Source organism: Crocuta crocuta, unplaced genomic scaffold (assembly GCF_008692635.1).
Source record: "Crocuta crocuta isolate KB4526 unplaced genomic scaffold, BGI_CrCroc_1.0 scaffold32, whole genome shotgun sequence".
In the NCBI taxonomy this organism is placed as follows: Eukaryota; Metazoa; Chordata; class Mammalia; order Carnivora; family Hyaenidae; genus Crocuta; species Crocuta crocuta.
The window spans coordinates 4,015,966-4,030,655 of record NW_027529424.1 but is presented as its reverse complement, the minus strand read 5'-3'; the positions used below and the strand labels follow the sequence as shown (position 1 = coordinate 4,030,655).

The 14,690-nt window shown below is 38.7% G+C and overlaps 1 protein-coding gene across 2 annotated transcripts in view; it reads right to left on the bottom strand.

The window, feature by feature from the left end:
* The window catches only part of USP6NL (USP6 N-terminal like), a 160,707-nt gene extending 148,189 nt beyond the window's left edge, over nucleotides 1-12,518 (bottom strand). For both annotated transcript variants that reach the window (XM_077758522.1, XM_077758523.1), the window contains exon 1: nucleotides 12,430-12,518. In XM_077758522.1, coding sequence (XP_077614648.1) covers nucleotides 12,430-12,433 — 4 coding nt within the window. In that variant the 5' untranslated portion in view covers nucleotides 12,434-12,518. The remainder of the gene's footprint in view (nucleotides 1-12,429) is intronic.
* Between the last annotated feature and the right edge of the window lie 2,172 nt (nucleotides 12,519-14,690).

The following is a 14,690-nucleotide window of genomic DNA, read 5'->3' as shown; positions in this document are numbered from 1 at the left end:
CACTTAGCCAGACCTCAGCTGGAACAGGATTTCCCAGGAGCAGCCTTCCCACCGGCCCGCAGCCCGGCCGGGCGCCGGCAGCCTCCCGCGGTTCCCTTCCTGTGCCAGGCACACTGTGCCGCTCGTGCAGCGTCCGTCCCGCTAGCTCTGTGCTCCCAGAGGCCAAGGGCCCTGCTTGTCGGGTTCTGGTCTGTAATGACCCGCCCGGCTGCAGTCCGCTTGGAGGTACCCATTAGTATCTGCTAATACGGAAATAAAGACACAATTATTATTCAAAATGATATATTCCCTTCCTTAAAATTCGTCGTCAAATCAGATTCAAACACCATAACTGTTAAAATAAGAAATCAAGGGGCGCCTGGGTGACTTTCGCTTAGGTCATGATCTCACGGTTTGTGGGTTCGAGCCCCATGTCGGGCTCTGTGCTGACTGCCAGCTCAGAGCCTGGAGCCTGTTTCAGAGTCTGTGACTCCCTCTCTCTCTGACCCTCCCCTGCTCATGCTGTCTGTCTCTCTCTCTCCTAGAAATAAATAAAAATAAATAAATAAGAAATCAATTTATAGCATCCTGTGTCTCAAAGTTGTCTAAAAAGCGAGATATGAATCTCTTACACTTTGCAATATTCCAAATTAATTTTCTAGTTTTCACTACACCTTGCAATTATTAAACTTTTAAGAGACATTACTATAGATGGTAAGTATCCTGACATTTCACATTAAAATCTAATAAAACCCATAAATCTCTAAAACCTAATGAGTCTTGATGTGTTCATTTATTCTATTTTTGGCTACAGAAAATTTATTAGGACAAAGACAAAGAGGTACCGGGTTTTACGAAAAGCTAATCCTTAGTGAAGCAATCTCAACTGATACATAAAGAGCTGCAGCTGGTTGATTGCTAGGAAACAAATTCAATCGTGCTATACCTTATCCCTTAAAAACGTTTGTTCGAAAGCATCTTGAAATTTTGTCAACATAATTTAAAATAGGAACTGTGCAGAAAATCTCTTGATAAAAGCCAAATGTTGTCTCCTTTCAAGGTCACCTCATTCTAGAAAATACCGCATGCCATTTTTCTCAAGCCTACCTAATAAAAGCCAAACAGAAACGAGTAAACCAGAGCAATAAATCCTGTTCCTATGCAAGAGATACAAATCCTATTTCAATTAAGGAAGAAATGGTAAATTTTTCTGTTGAAAAGCTAAATGAGAAAAGTGAAGAGATCACCATGCAGTCTTCCTGTCTCTTCCAGACAAGCCTCCTGGAGTAATGTCCCCAAACAGTCACACCCTCTAGGAGGGACTCCACCACAGGAGCCCACTGACAACCCGAACCTGAGGGCTACTCTACAAAACAACTGGGCTGCAGTCTTTCAAGACACCAATATCATGAAAGGTAAAGAACACTTGAGGTCCCAGGTTCAAGGAGCCTTCAGAGACCTAACACCTGAACTCAGCTGGTGGGGAACACCCCCCAGCCAGACCCTGCCCGGGGGAGGGGGGGGTGTTAAAATCTATGCTCCAGGGCGTTACAGGGAAACTGAGCCATGGAAGAAGGATTGTAAACTAGATAAACATAATTTACCTACTTGGCAATTTGATTGTGGTTATGAAAGAAAATACCCTTGTTCTTCGAAACTTCACGCTGAAGACAAATGGGTAAAGAGTGTGAGATATATGCAAGCTACGCTCAAATAGTTTCAAAACAAATAAGCAATATGTATTTTATAAAACATATTTTCAGAAATAAAAAAATAAAGGATTGATCTTATTAAAAATATTAAGTTGGGCTAGTTGGGAAGGTGAGGTAGAATTTCACCTGCTGAGAAGATATACATACTAATCAAAGGAAGAAATCAGAAAGAAAACTTTGCCGATCTCAGCACTGTTATTTTCCATCAGCACCCAGCTCGGCACTGGGTTAGAAAAGCACATCTCTTGGGTGAGAACAAAACCTCTGATGGCTAACAATTCTGACAACACATTTTAGGGGAAAGGACAATAATGACTTCACTTTTGTAATACACCAAACATTTTAAAGTAATTTAAGTACAGAGTTACTTGTACTAAGGAATTCTTTGAGTTCGAAGTTCCCCTTAACAAAGTCAGTTTGGGTACAGAGAAAGTTGGAGTGGGGTCTTCCTCCTGCCCTGGACAAAATTCCCCCGTACATATCAGTAAACACACCTACAGGTACATGTAAGTACAGACTTCCCATAAACTGTTTAAGGCTGATTTGGGCAAAAAAAGAAAATCACAGTGGCCCTAATGACTCCACATGGGGTAACCTGGACCTAGAACACAGCAATGGAGAAGCATCTTTCCTCAGGAGACTCTAAGTGACAAAGAAGATTTCCCCTTAGTTAGCAGTAAAGTAACCCCTCCTTGCAAGCTTCTAGGCTATTCTGATGGTAGCATCAGAAACGACATTTTTGATAAGAAAGCATGCTAATGAAATATACCTTAGTGATCATGATTTAACAGTCTGTATCCATCGTTTGGCATATAAAGTCGTGTTGATGCAGTCAAAGCAACAAATTCAAGCAGGTTTGAAAATCAAATTCAAATTCTGTGGTACCATAATTGTCACAAGTAAACAAGTTTGCAATGTTCTTCCGACGCCGGTAAGACCTAGCCCCTCCTTCCCTAACCCAGGACACTTCCCACTTCATCTACATAGCACATAAAGAAAATAACAAAAAGTTATTATCTAAAGAAAATACACAAGAGCAATTACCGTGAATTCATATAAAAACTTAAAGTATGTGTACATGTTTGTTTTCTCAAATTTCTTTTAAGTTAGGATCAATCAAACATATTCCACCTCACTCTGCATTAGAACAAGGTTAAACAGGGAAGACATGGAACACAGTACTTGACTGGAGAGTGTTGAAGTCTTTACTAACACAGCCTTGCAACTTACATTTCTATTCCATTCTTCTGGAATCTGAAACAGACAACTGTATTTTTTAAAAGACACTGTGACTCCCCATGCTCCGCAATGTAATCTGAATGTGTAGGAGCGTGTATTCGTGTCTTACTGAAATCTTTTCACGTTCCACTGTTTACAGCTTAACACCTGAATGCTCCAAATATATGTGTGAGTGGGAAAGAAAACTGGTCTGACTCCAGGGTACGTAGGTGATGCCAGCAGGAGTCAGCTTCTGAATTCAGGGTGAAAAATAGCACTCTACAATCAAATGCCTGCACATGACCACTATCTCTGAACATGAATTTAAGAACCAACCTATGACTCAGTGCGTGAAGTAGGAGAGACTGAGGAGAGGGGAAGAACTGGGAAGATGTTTCCACTCTGTTCCTGACCCTTTCTAACCAACAGCTTTAAAGAGAGGCTAAAAAGAATTACTTTCATAGTCACCTTGTCCATCTCGAAAAGAGAAAAGTGAACGTAATATTAAAACACTATTTTAGATCAATTTTGAGGGAGGAAGATAGAGGCCTGGAAATTTTTAATATCAATTTCACACTTCTGGAAAATGAGGAGACAACCATATAATGACATCCATCATACAAACTGACAGGCTCAAATTCCCTTAATAGAATATGTCTATTTGTATTTGAGCCAAAATGTGATAATATATAGCTGTCCAGACACTATTTTTTTAAAAACCCTGAATGTTAATATGTGCAGATTTATTAGTCACACCATATAACAAATATCACTTGCTTGTGTTAATTACAGTCAAAGTAAAACACTTTGCCAACTTTCCTCCATATAGAATTCAGCTATTTCTCAAAATTTTAAAACTCAGACTTCAGCCTTAGCACTCGGGGATTTTGCACCAGCATGAGCTCTTGTATTCTATACATATCTAATTTATACAGTGAGTCAAGAATAAAAGATCCAACACAGCCTTTCTTTTCCTTTTTCCTCTCCTTTGAAGTGAGCTGAGTTCTCGTTAAAGGTTTACAACATAGCCATTTCCTAGCTGTAAAGTCATGCTTTCAGAAACGCATTGTCGCAAGGTGTTGTTTTCCTAGACCTTCCCTGAGGCAGTTCTACCATGGTTGATTCTGTATAAACAACTGTCCAAAAAAAAAAAAGGAAAATCACTTACTAAGATGCGCTTTCCACTGTGTGTCTTTTAACAAATGAGAAATACTAAAAGTCATACATACAATATTTTCATGTAGAAATTCATTTTTAGAGACGTTAATATAAAAAGGATATGGAATATGTTAAACCAGTACATCACTTCTAAAAACACAGATTCAAGGATAAACTGTATAAATCAAATATTTTCTGAAATTAATGAGAGAGATAAGATGAATAGTTAAGGTTATTAATTTTAAATATATATTCCCCTCTATCTCTGCTTGCCTAGAGAAGCAGCAGAATGAACAGAGAACATGTGCCTACATTTGGAACAAAAGAACCTCTGAAATAACCAGGACGCAAATTCCAATTTGGAGCGACAAAAGTAGGCCCCCAAACCCAGAAAACTGCATGTTTCGGTCTTCTTAATTAAGCTTAACAGAGACATAGCTCATTTTATCCCATAGCTATGTTCCTACAAGGCAAAATTGGAAATGAACTTTTCTCACTGACAGAACCATAAATTTTAGAGCTAGAAGGCTTCCAGACAATGTAGCCCAGTCCCCACACTGAAAAAAAGAAACCGGTGGGGGGGGATGCAGATGGGAGGTGTTGGGAGGATAGAGGCACACTAAAGGGGTCAAGCCCATGGCTATACATAACATGGCGAGTTAACAGCAAAGCCAACCCAGGTGTCTGGGACTCTGAAAAGAAGATTGCCACTGGAAAACTTACTCTCTCAGAATGGGATTTGAAAGAGTTTCTCTTAAGAAGAGAGTACCTTAAAACTATTATAAAGAGGTTGTTTGGAGCACCCTGCTTTGTGTCACACTAAAGAATTTTAATTCAAGTTGATTTATATACCAAGGTTATCTATATTACACAGATGGAAAAGGAACATGTTAATGACAGGCCTACAAAACCTATGTAAATAATGTAGTGTTTAAACAATAATAGCGTAACAACAGTAGGTAAATGGTTTGATATTTTAAGATTTAACTAGCAAAAGCAATTTAGCTTTACTGAGATTATACTGTAACATTATAGTAAGTGACATTTATGCTAAGAATTTAAATGACTTGTAATAAAAGAAAATGATTTCCACAGAAGATGTCTTGTTTAACTACAAATCAATTTCCTTTATATATATATGAATGTATAGATGTATGTCTGTGTGTGTCACAGAGAGAACAAGAAAGATAATCAAACGGACAAAATATAAACAATTGGTACACCAGATAAAACGTATATGAAGAATTTGGGTTCTATGTTTATAACTTTTCTTGTTACAAGTTTGAAAAAATATCAAAACAAGAAGATACAAAATAATGTAAACCATCTCCTAACAAAACTTAATATTATACTGTACTTCTACTATATTTCTTTTTTTTTAATTAATTTGAGAGTGAACAGGAGAGCATGCGCACACATGGGACTCAATCCCAGGACACTGGGATCATGACCTGAGACAAAATTAAGAGTCGGATGCTCAACTGACAGAGCCATCCCGGCGTCCCCTTACACTGAACACTATAACTGAATATTCTCTATAAGAAATACTACATTAAACTCATATTCAATGTCCCATAGTATCAAACTAAGAATTACTTTTCTGTAGTGGTCAAAAAGATGACAAATTGCTACAAGTAAAGTATATTCCATTTTTGATGGTTAGTCTTAACACAATGAAGTGCCTTAAACCAAAAAACTGATCTAATAAATTTCCGGAGAAGCAGTTTTTGTTGGCATTCTCCATCACCTTAGCCCCACTGCACTGCTGCCACAGGTCAGACAGGTGACACAGCATCTCTCAACAGGGACTACTGTACAGTGTATGTGGCCTCCGCCCGCTAAACACCGGTAGGGCTCCCTAGTAACCATGACAACCAAAAAGTCTCGATACACTTCCAAATTCATCCCCCGCCCCAATTAAAACCCACTGATTATACAGTTGACCCTGCAACAAGGAGGGAGTTAGGGACACCAAACCCCCACAAAACTGAAAATCTGCCTCTAACTTCTGACCCCCCAGAAACGTAACTACTAACAGAATGGAAGCCTTACAGATAGAGTTGATTAACACACATTTCACGTCAGATGTATTATATGCTGTAGTCTTACAATAAAGCTAGAGAAACAAAAATGTTATTAAAATAATCATAAGGAAACTACATTTAGAGTACTGCACTGTAGTCTTTTTAAGTATAGTTGACACATGATGTTACATTAGTTTCGAGTGTACAATACAGTCATCCAACAACTAACCATACATTGTGCTGTATTCACAAGTGCACCTACCATCTGTCACCATACAGTACTATACTGGATTTATTTTAAAAATCCATGTTAAATAAGTGGACTCACACATGCAAACCTATGTTGTTCAAGGATCAACTATATATTCATTTTAAGAATGGTGAACATTTAAAACTTTACCTCCAAAATCCAAACTTAACAAACATAAACAATTCTTAATATAACAAACAGACATTTAATAAAAGAAAGGGACTTTTTTCAAAATTTTATTAAATACAGATACCCCAGAATTCAAAATACAATTCAACTTAAATTTTCTTTCCTTTAAGCTCTACCCAGCTTCTAAGGTACACAGCTATTCCATAAAACAGGATATATAGATCTAGACAGATTATAATTCTAGACAGAAACCTTAGCCAATACTTAGGGAAAGCCTTCTATTATTTGTTGCCTGATTTTTCTATTTAAAAATAAGACTCAGAAGGATCTTCATGCCGGACTGAGGGACTCAGTAATCTACTCACTTATCTATAACATTACCTGTTCCAACAAATGTTAAAACAAATTGTTTTCACTTCAGCATGAACTCTTAGTCCACTGCTCCAGAGGAATAATGATATATTCTCTATGAGAAACCCATAAATATACCACATCCCAAATTACTCACTGCCATTACTTTTTCCTCAGTTACATGAGAAATGTTTCATAGCCAGAAGTGACCTCAAAAACCCCACTCCTGTATTTAGGCCAAAGGGCAGGATCAAACACTCCAATGTAACAGAATCACTCCTGGATCGCCAAGTCNAAAAAAAAAAAACCTCCTTAAAAAAAAAAAAAAAAAAAAAGTTTTCTGAAGAAAGTGAAATAAAATACATAAGACTAAAATTTTAGAGCAGATAAGCTTTATTTTTTTAAGTTAAAACATAGGCAAATAAAATTAAGTAGTACCCTAAATAATCACTTCTGGCTTTTGATGCTTTCTTGGCTTATTTTTTTTTTTTAACACATTCTTCCAAAATCTCATATAGAAATTGCTCGGCAATGCTTTTTACAAGAACTACTCCTGTTGTTAGAATCCCCATTAAAGACGGAAGAGGTCCATTTCAAACTATAGCTACAGTTTAAATATAACAACTTTCACATAAATATTTCATCTTTGGCACCATGATAAGAAACATTTTGAAAAAAAATCTTGACAAATGTGTAACATTGCAAAATATGCAAATACAGAAAAACAAACACAATTCAATACTAGAAATCAAAAAGGCTTTTTCTGTGATTGTGGTAAAGTTGACAACCACAATGAAAGGCACATCGCAGCAGCGCCACAGAATACATTTTCCACAAGGTAAGCATCTAGCCTCAGAACTGGACAGAATACACAAAGTCCCAGACTAAAAGCTGAAACACATCTCAAACACGTAACAAATTCTCTAAGCTCTGCAGCCGGGACCCCAACCAGTGTGCCAGACAGCGCGGGGAAAGCGGAGGCTCGGCAGCCGGGCACAAGGAACAGCCTGGGGAGGGCCGGTCCCCGCCAAGCCCCCAACGGTCCACCACGCCTGCCGTACAACTCCTACCGTGGCCTGTGTGGTCCATGACGTGGCAAGGGTCAGGAAATGCTTCAGGGAGAAACCCGCCCACACATAACAAGTATCCACCTTTCTTTTAATAGCTGGAGAAATAGTGAAAAAACCTTTGGTTACCTGTCATTCTCACTCAAACCCAGGTTTGGAAATTCTATCGAGACATACTATCCTATTTTTTAACCTGTACCATGATTCTCCCCTATTTTTTTCAAAAACAGGAACTCTGATACACTCTGTTCCCACCTTTTTGAAAACTTGCAACCACCCCCTGGCAATTGCATCGTAACATTGACACTGTAACACTCGCCAACCTATGGTTACAGTGGCCTGCTTAAGAACGACAGACCATCAAACCGGCAAGCATAAGAAATGTAACTCACAGGCTATTTCAAAGGAAGCTTTGAGCTTAAACGAGGATGAGCTTAAAACTAAGAAAAAAAGTCAGAAAAATGCAAACACCGCCTGTAACCGATTTTTTTAAATTACTTCTAACAAAAAAGTCTATTTGTCACAGTAATTTTTCCAGAATGAAAACGTCAGTTGCTCCCCTAAGTGAACTTTTTTTTTTTAATGTTTATTTATTTTTGAGAGAGAGAAAGCACAGGGGAGAGGCAGGAAGAGAGGGAGACAGAGGATCCCAAGCAGACTCCACACTGAGAGCGAAGAGCCTGATGTGGGGCTCAAACTTACGGAACTGTGAGACCATGCCCTGAGCCGAAGTCAGATGCTCAACCAACTGAGGCGCCCCTCTCCTAAATGAACTTCTTTAACAGCTCCTTAAGCCATACAGGATGAAGTCCAAACTTCCTGGAATGCCCGTGACCTCGACCCTGGTTGTGTCTCCACCAGCTTTCTCTCTCACGGTCTCCATTCCCCATCTCTATGCTCCCAAATGCTCAACTACGTGCTAACACCTACGTGTAGTCACACCTTCGTGCCTTTCTCACACTCCTCGACATCCTTAGAATGCTCTATCCTTTGCCATACTCCCTTCCCCTCCACATATACACACTAACTCACCCCCACACTCAACCTTCAATCTCTCTTCACATAGGATCAGCTTAAATGTCACTAAAAACACTTACACATGGACTAGCGACTACATACTAAAGGATGTTACTTAGGAACACCTGATCCATGTACCATTTATTGAGCGTCTGTTGGGAGCCAGGAAAAGTGCTCAGCACTAGCAATAAAAACCATTGCCCCCAAGGATCTTACAGAGTCCATGAAAGTAAGAGTGACTAGCTGTGACTTAGCACAGTATGACAGGGCTCGAATGAGGCCAGCAGACGGCCACAAGGAAGCAGCATAATGGGCTCACCCAGCGAGCACAGGGGCTCGGATGGCAGAGAGGACACTAGGAGCCAGGGAACTAAGCACAAACTGGGTTTTCTTGTTCACTGTGAAATAATGAGTTTGGACTTGACGGTAACACCAGGGTTTAAACCTCCAGTGGCGTGTGCATTCTTGGTGGTTCCCTTGTCTTCACACCAAAACACCAAACATAGAGAAATTACAGACAAAATATACGAACGAATCACTCAAGTGAGATACCTACGCCCCAAACCATGTTAAACATCTCCAGATTAAAAATCTAACGGGGGCACTTGGGTGGCTCAGTCGGTTAAGCCACTGACTCTTGATTTCCACTCAGGTCATGATCTCGCAGTTCGTGAGTTCGAGCCCCACATCAGGCTCTGCACTGACAGCACCAGAGCTTGCTTGGAACCCTCTCTCTCCCTCTCTCTCTGCCCCTACCCCTGTTTGCACTCTCTCTAAATAAATAAACATTAATAATAAAAAGAAATCTAACAGGAGCACACAGTGTAAGCCAAACTAAAGCCAGGAGGTGTGCTGGGCTATGGGCCCCAAAGCAGGAAAGGGCAGCAGGAAATGAATCCCATGGGGTAACTGTATGTAAAAAAGAGTTCATGTGAAGCGGGGTCAGTAGCCAGGCTCCTTGCTTAAAACGAGCGACGGGAGAGGGGGGCGATCCTTCTTGATTATAAAATTAGACTGAAAAAGGCCTTTGCTAACTTGCCGAAGCTACAGCTCAGGAAGCTGCTGACCTAATGCCAGCTGGCTCAGTGACGGAATCTGTGATATCACCAAGAGCACCACGAGGCTGGTGCCCTGGTCCACTGACACAAGACCTGATTCCGATCTGGGAACTGCAAAGGCAGGCAGAGACAACTGCAAATCGGCTACCCCAGCAAGAAAAATCACAAAAGGAGACAGCCATAGGAGGCAGAGAAAGAATTTCCACCAGAGCGTGCCTGCAAAGCTACAGAATGTGATGAAAACACCAACAGCAGCAAGAACCACAATATGAATTCACTGGAGACAAAATTAATAATCAAGTGATCTGAAAAAGATCAAAGAAGCACATAAAAGATCCACCAGGAAATATATGAATAATAAATTAACCAAATTTTTAAAATAGAAACAAGCAGAAATGAGAAAAAGAACTAGAGGGCATAAAAAATAACCAATTTGGGATGCCTAGGTGGCTCAGTCAGTTAAGCACCTGACCTGGGCTCAGGTCATGATCTCACAGTTCATAGTTCGAGCCCCATGTCGGGCTCTGTGCTCACAGCTTGGAGCCTGGAGCCTGCTTCATGGAGCCTTGGAGCCTGGAGCTCCAAGCTTGGAGCTCACAGCTTGGAGCCTTGGAGCCTGGAGCCTGGATTCTGTGTCTCCCTGTCTCTTTGCCCCTCTCCCTCTCAAAAATCAACAAATATTTTAATAAGTAAATAAATAAGCATTTTTATAAAGTGTAATCTATAATTTAAAAAAAGAACCAACTAAAAACCTTAGAAATCAAAGACAACCACTGTAATTCACAAATAAAAAGTTGTATGTCGTTCAGATAATTTATTATTAGTTGGCTAACAAGTGACCCCTCCCCTCTGATTTGTCCACACAGGGCTCTGAATTTCCAGAGGGAGCAGGTATACAAGACCCTGTTGGACGCTGCGATTCAAAAATGAAAGACCCTGGGTACCTGTCCTCAAAGAACTCTGTAACAGGGGTGCTAACAGAACACTAAGATTACAAAGTAGAACAGAAAGTAAATTGCCCAAAATGTAAGCATTTTTAAGTTAAAATGCTGGTGGACATGTCTTAGTTTTCATAAACTCATCCAGCCATCTTTACTAGAGTTGGCACTTTACATTAGACAAACATTCCCACAAAATTTCATCTGAATGGAGCCAAAATAACAAAAGCTGCTTCTGTATTTGAACTCACCTAGCAACTATGCTGGTTTACTCAAAGGAGGCCACTGAAAAAGTACTCCATTGAACAGTCTCGAAAATCAAAGCACACTTCTTGCGATATTATTCTTAGTAGAAAGCAGTCACAAGCAACAACAGCCTTGTTTTCATTTAACTGCTTAATTATTTCAATCAATGGTAAAAACTATCCAGGGTGCCTGGGAGGCTCAGTCAGTTAAGTGTCCAACTTGACTGTGGCTCAGGTCATGATCTCAAGGTTCATGGGATGGAGCCCTGCAGAGCCTGCTTGGGATTCTCTCTCTCTCCCTCTCCCCTCCTCCCCTGTTCTCTCACACACACACACACACGCTCTCTCTCTCTCTCAAAATAAACAAACTTAAAAAAAAAACTTTAAAAAAGTAAATTAAATTAAAAAACAAAAAAACTACTGTATCCATATTAAGATAATATAATCAATATGAATTATGTGTGAAAATGTTTACTCTCTAACATTATACTCCAGTAGGAAACGCTCACTCTATTCCAAAGTTCCTACAATAAAAAAAAAATCTATACTTTTAAAAAAATACATCAAAATTGTTATATGATTGCAGACAGGATAAAAATCGTAATTCTTCCCTCACTCTCTAAAATAAACATTAATACAAAGTACTAAAACTCAGCTCTCCTAATCACAGTCAGAAGCAGACAGAGAAGGCAGAAAATACTATGTATAGTACCAACTATGTAAGAGGATACAACCTGTATCAAATTTGGAAAGTCCATAGGATACATGTGGTTCTCATTCCATCAGAGACGTTAATAAAGATATTTTTTTTATTTGTTTATATACTAACCCATGTTACCAATGATCCAACTTCACACAATTAAGCTTCTGTTAATTACAATCAATTTAAATTCTCCCTCTTCATATTTTTTTCTTTTTCCCACTTCCCCTCTGGCAACCACTAGTCTGTCCTCTGTATTCATGAGTCTGCTTCCCTCTTCATGTTTTTAACAAGTCACTTCCCAATGAGCAGTCAACAGAACATTTTAGAGAACAGAAATAAATCAGCCAAGAAACTAATGACACAGATTTCCTCACCATATCTAACTTCTCAGAATAAACCAAACACCAGAAAGTATCTCCTTGTTTAAATACAGACAGGTGCACGGTACGGAGCTGAATCAGAGTATCCGATCTCTGATGAAGCCACATCATTCCAGTTTGGCCAACAATAAACTTTTTCTTTATTTTAAGTACACTGTGAATGCTCCTGAGGCCCCTGAAATGAAACACAGGACACTTACTCATGACTGGAAAGATCTCTGTAGGCTGTCGCAATCAGATAGTAAATCAAAATCCGCTGTCCAAGGTTTCTCAGAAGAATACATGTCCTAGTCAGAAGAGAGAGAGAAATCATCTTTTTAAAGGTCAGCATTTAAAATAAAATTTTCTAAAAAGAAACAAAACTAACTTGGTTTCAACAATTTTCTATTTCCATAAGAACTTTCTAAATATAAAACTGTCATCTAAATATATAAAAATTACCAGTCTTAAAAACCAATCATGATTCCATTTATATTTTCCTTTTACAAGAAGTTACCCCAAAAGCAAATAGTATGTCACAGTCATTATCACACAGAAACTCATTAACAGATATCCTTTGTCTTCACTTACAAAAAACTTATGGCATATCATACCTGCTAAATTTATTTTGATTACACATAAATAATTTATATACACTATCAAATAAAGATCACCAAAGTTATTGCTATGTACTTTCTCTAATAATGGGCATTTTCCTCATTATAAAATATGGTTTCATTGTTTAAAAAAACTGGAAACACAGCAAAATAGAATGAAAAATTCTCTCACCACAAATGCCACTCTATCTACCCAATTATGTGGGGCTCACTTCCTTTCAAGGAATTTCTTTATAAGTGTTTTTAAAATACACTTTATAGGGGCCCCTGGGAAGCTCAGTTGGTTAAGCGTCCGACTTCGGCTCAGGTCATGATCTCATGGTTCATGAGTTGGAGCCCACACTGGGCTCTATGCTGACAGCTCAGAGCCTGGAGCCTGCTTCAGATTCTGTGTCTCCCTCTCTCTCTGCCCCTCCCTGCTCATGTCTGTCTCTCTCTCAAAAATAAATAAATGTTAAAAAAAAATTAAAATGCACTTTACTACATACAAAATTTTGTATTTGGTTCTTTCCACTTCAAGTGTAACATAAAGCATCACCCTGTATTAGTATAAATACAAACTAAATATTTCTTGATTAATATATTAAAGAAAGTGAAGCATAAAGTAATACTAATGCTATACTTCAACATAACTATGGATGCACAAGTGCCTCCCCAAATCTAATACATAAAATTCCACAGATAAATTAAGTTTTGATATAAAATTTACACTGTGCTTCCTCATTTACAGCTTTCTTCATAACCTGATGAACTACTTTTTGCAATAACAAGAAGCGATGGTTACTTTATTTTCTAATTCAATTAAGAACACAGCATAGTACTAAGGACCCTTGCTTCTGAAACAGATTAAAGTTGGGGTAACATTTTTGAGGAAACAATGCTGGTCTCATCTATATTCTTTGCTCACGTAATGTAAAATACATGAGAAACACAAACGTACAAAATGAAAATCTGTATGCACAGCATGATTCGTATACTGTAATTAGCCATGGCATATAATCACAGACTGCCACGTAATCATCTGACCCCCATCCCACAGGCTTTCTTCTTATCTATACTGTAAATACTATGATTTTCATTTCCAGATAACCCAATTATCCCAAAGGAAATGAGAAGCTGTATGGAAAATCTAAAATAACATATAATCTACATGTTAGTTTTAGAATACATGACCAGAATTTTCTCACTATAAATATACTTCCTTGATGGTGGTGCTTCACTCAGTCTAGTAGATCTGCTTTCCCTCCCAGGGAACTAGGAGGTCAAACAGGCTGAGCCCCAGAGCGTGCTGAATGACGACACAGGAAGGCAAGCCCCTGGTTCCGATACACAAGGTACATTCAACATTCACAGATGACCCAGGAGTCTACTCACAGTTCACTAACACTTGCAGAGTCTAGTCTCTGTGGCCAGGGACTTTTCTCTTTGCTGCTGTTTATAACAAAGTTTTTAATCTTAAATTTAAAAATTCCTAAATGGCAACATCAAAGCATTTTATACTAAGTAGTGCCTCCTACCCATAATCATAAAATGCTCAATAAATACTTATTCAAGGATTGAAGTTCCTAAGATATTAAGTTTTCTTATCGCTAAAAATAGTAACCTCAAAAATACCAGGATAATAAAACTTATAAACAGTGGATTTATGACCTTACCATCTAAGGTGATAAATATACTTTACAAATATGCAACAATGCATGAATTGGAATTACTGTAAAAGGTCATGGAGTAGTTTTTAGAAGAAACATAATTTGAAATTACTTGTGACTGAAGTCACTGCTTCAAAATTCTTTAACCTAATCGCAGCTCTGAAATGCAGCCCCTCCTATCTGCTTTCAAAGTAGGCAGCACGCAAATTCTTTTCA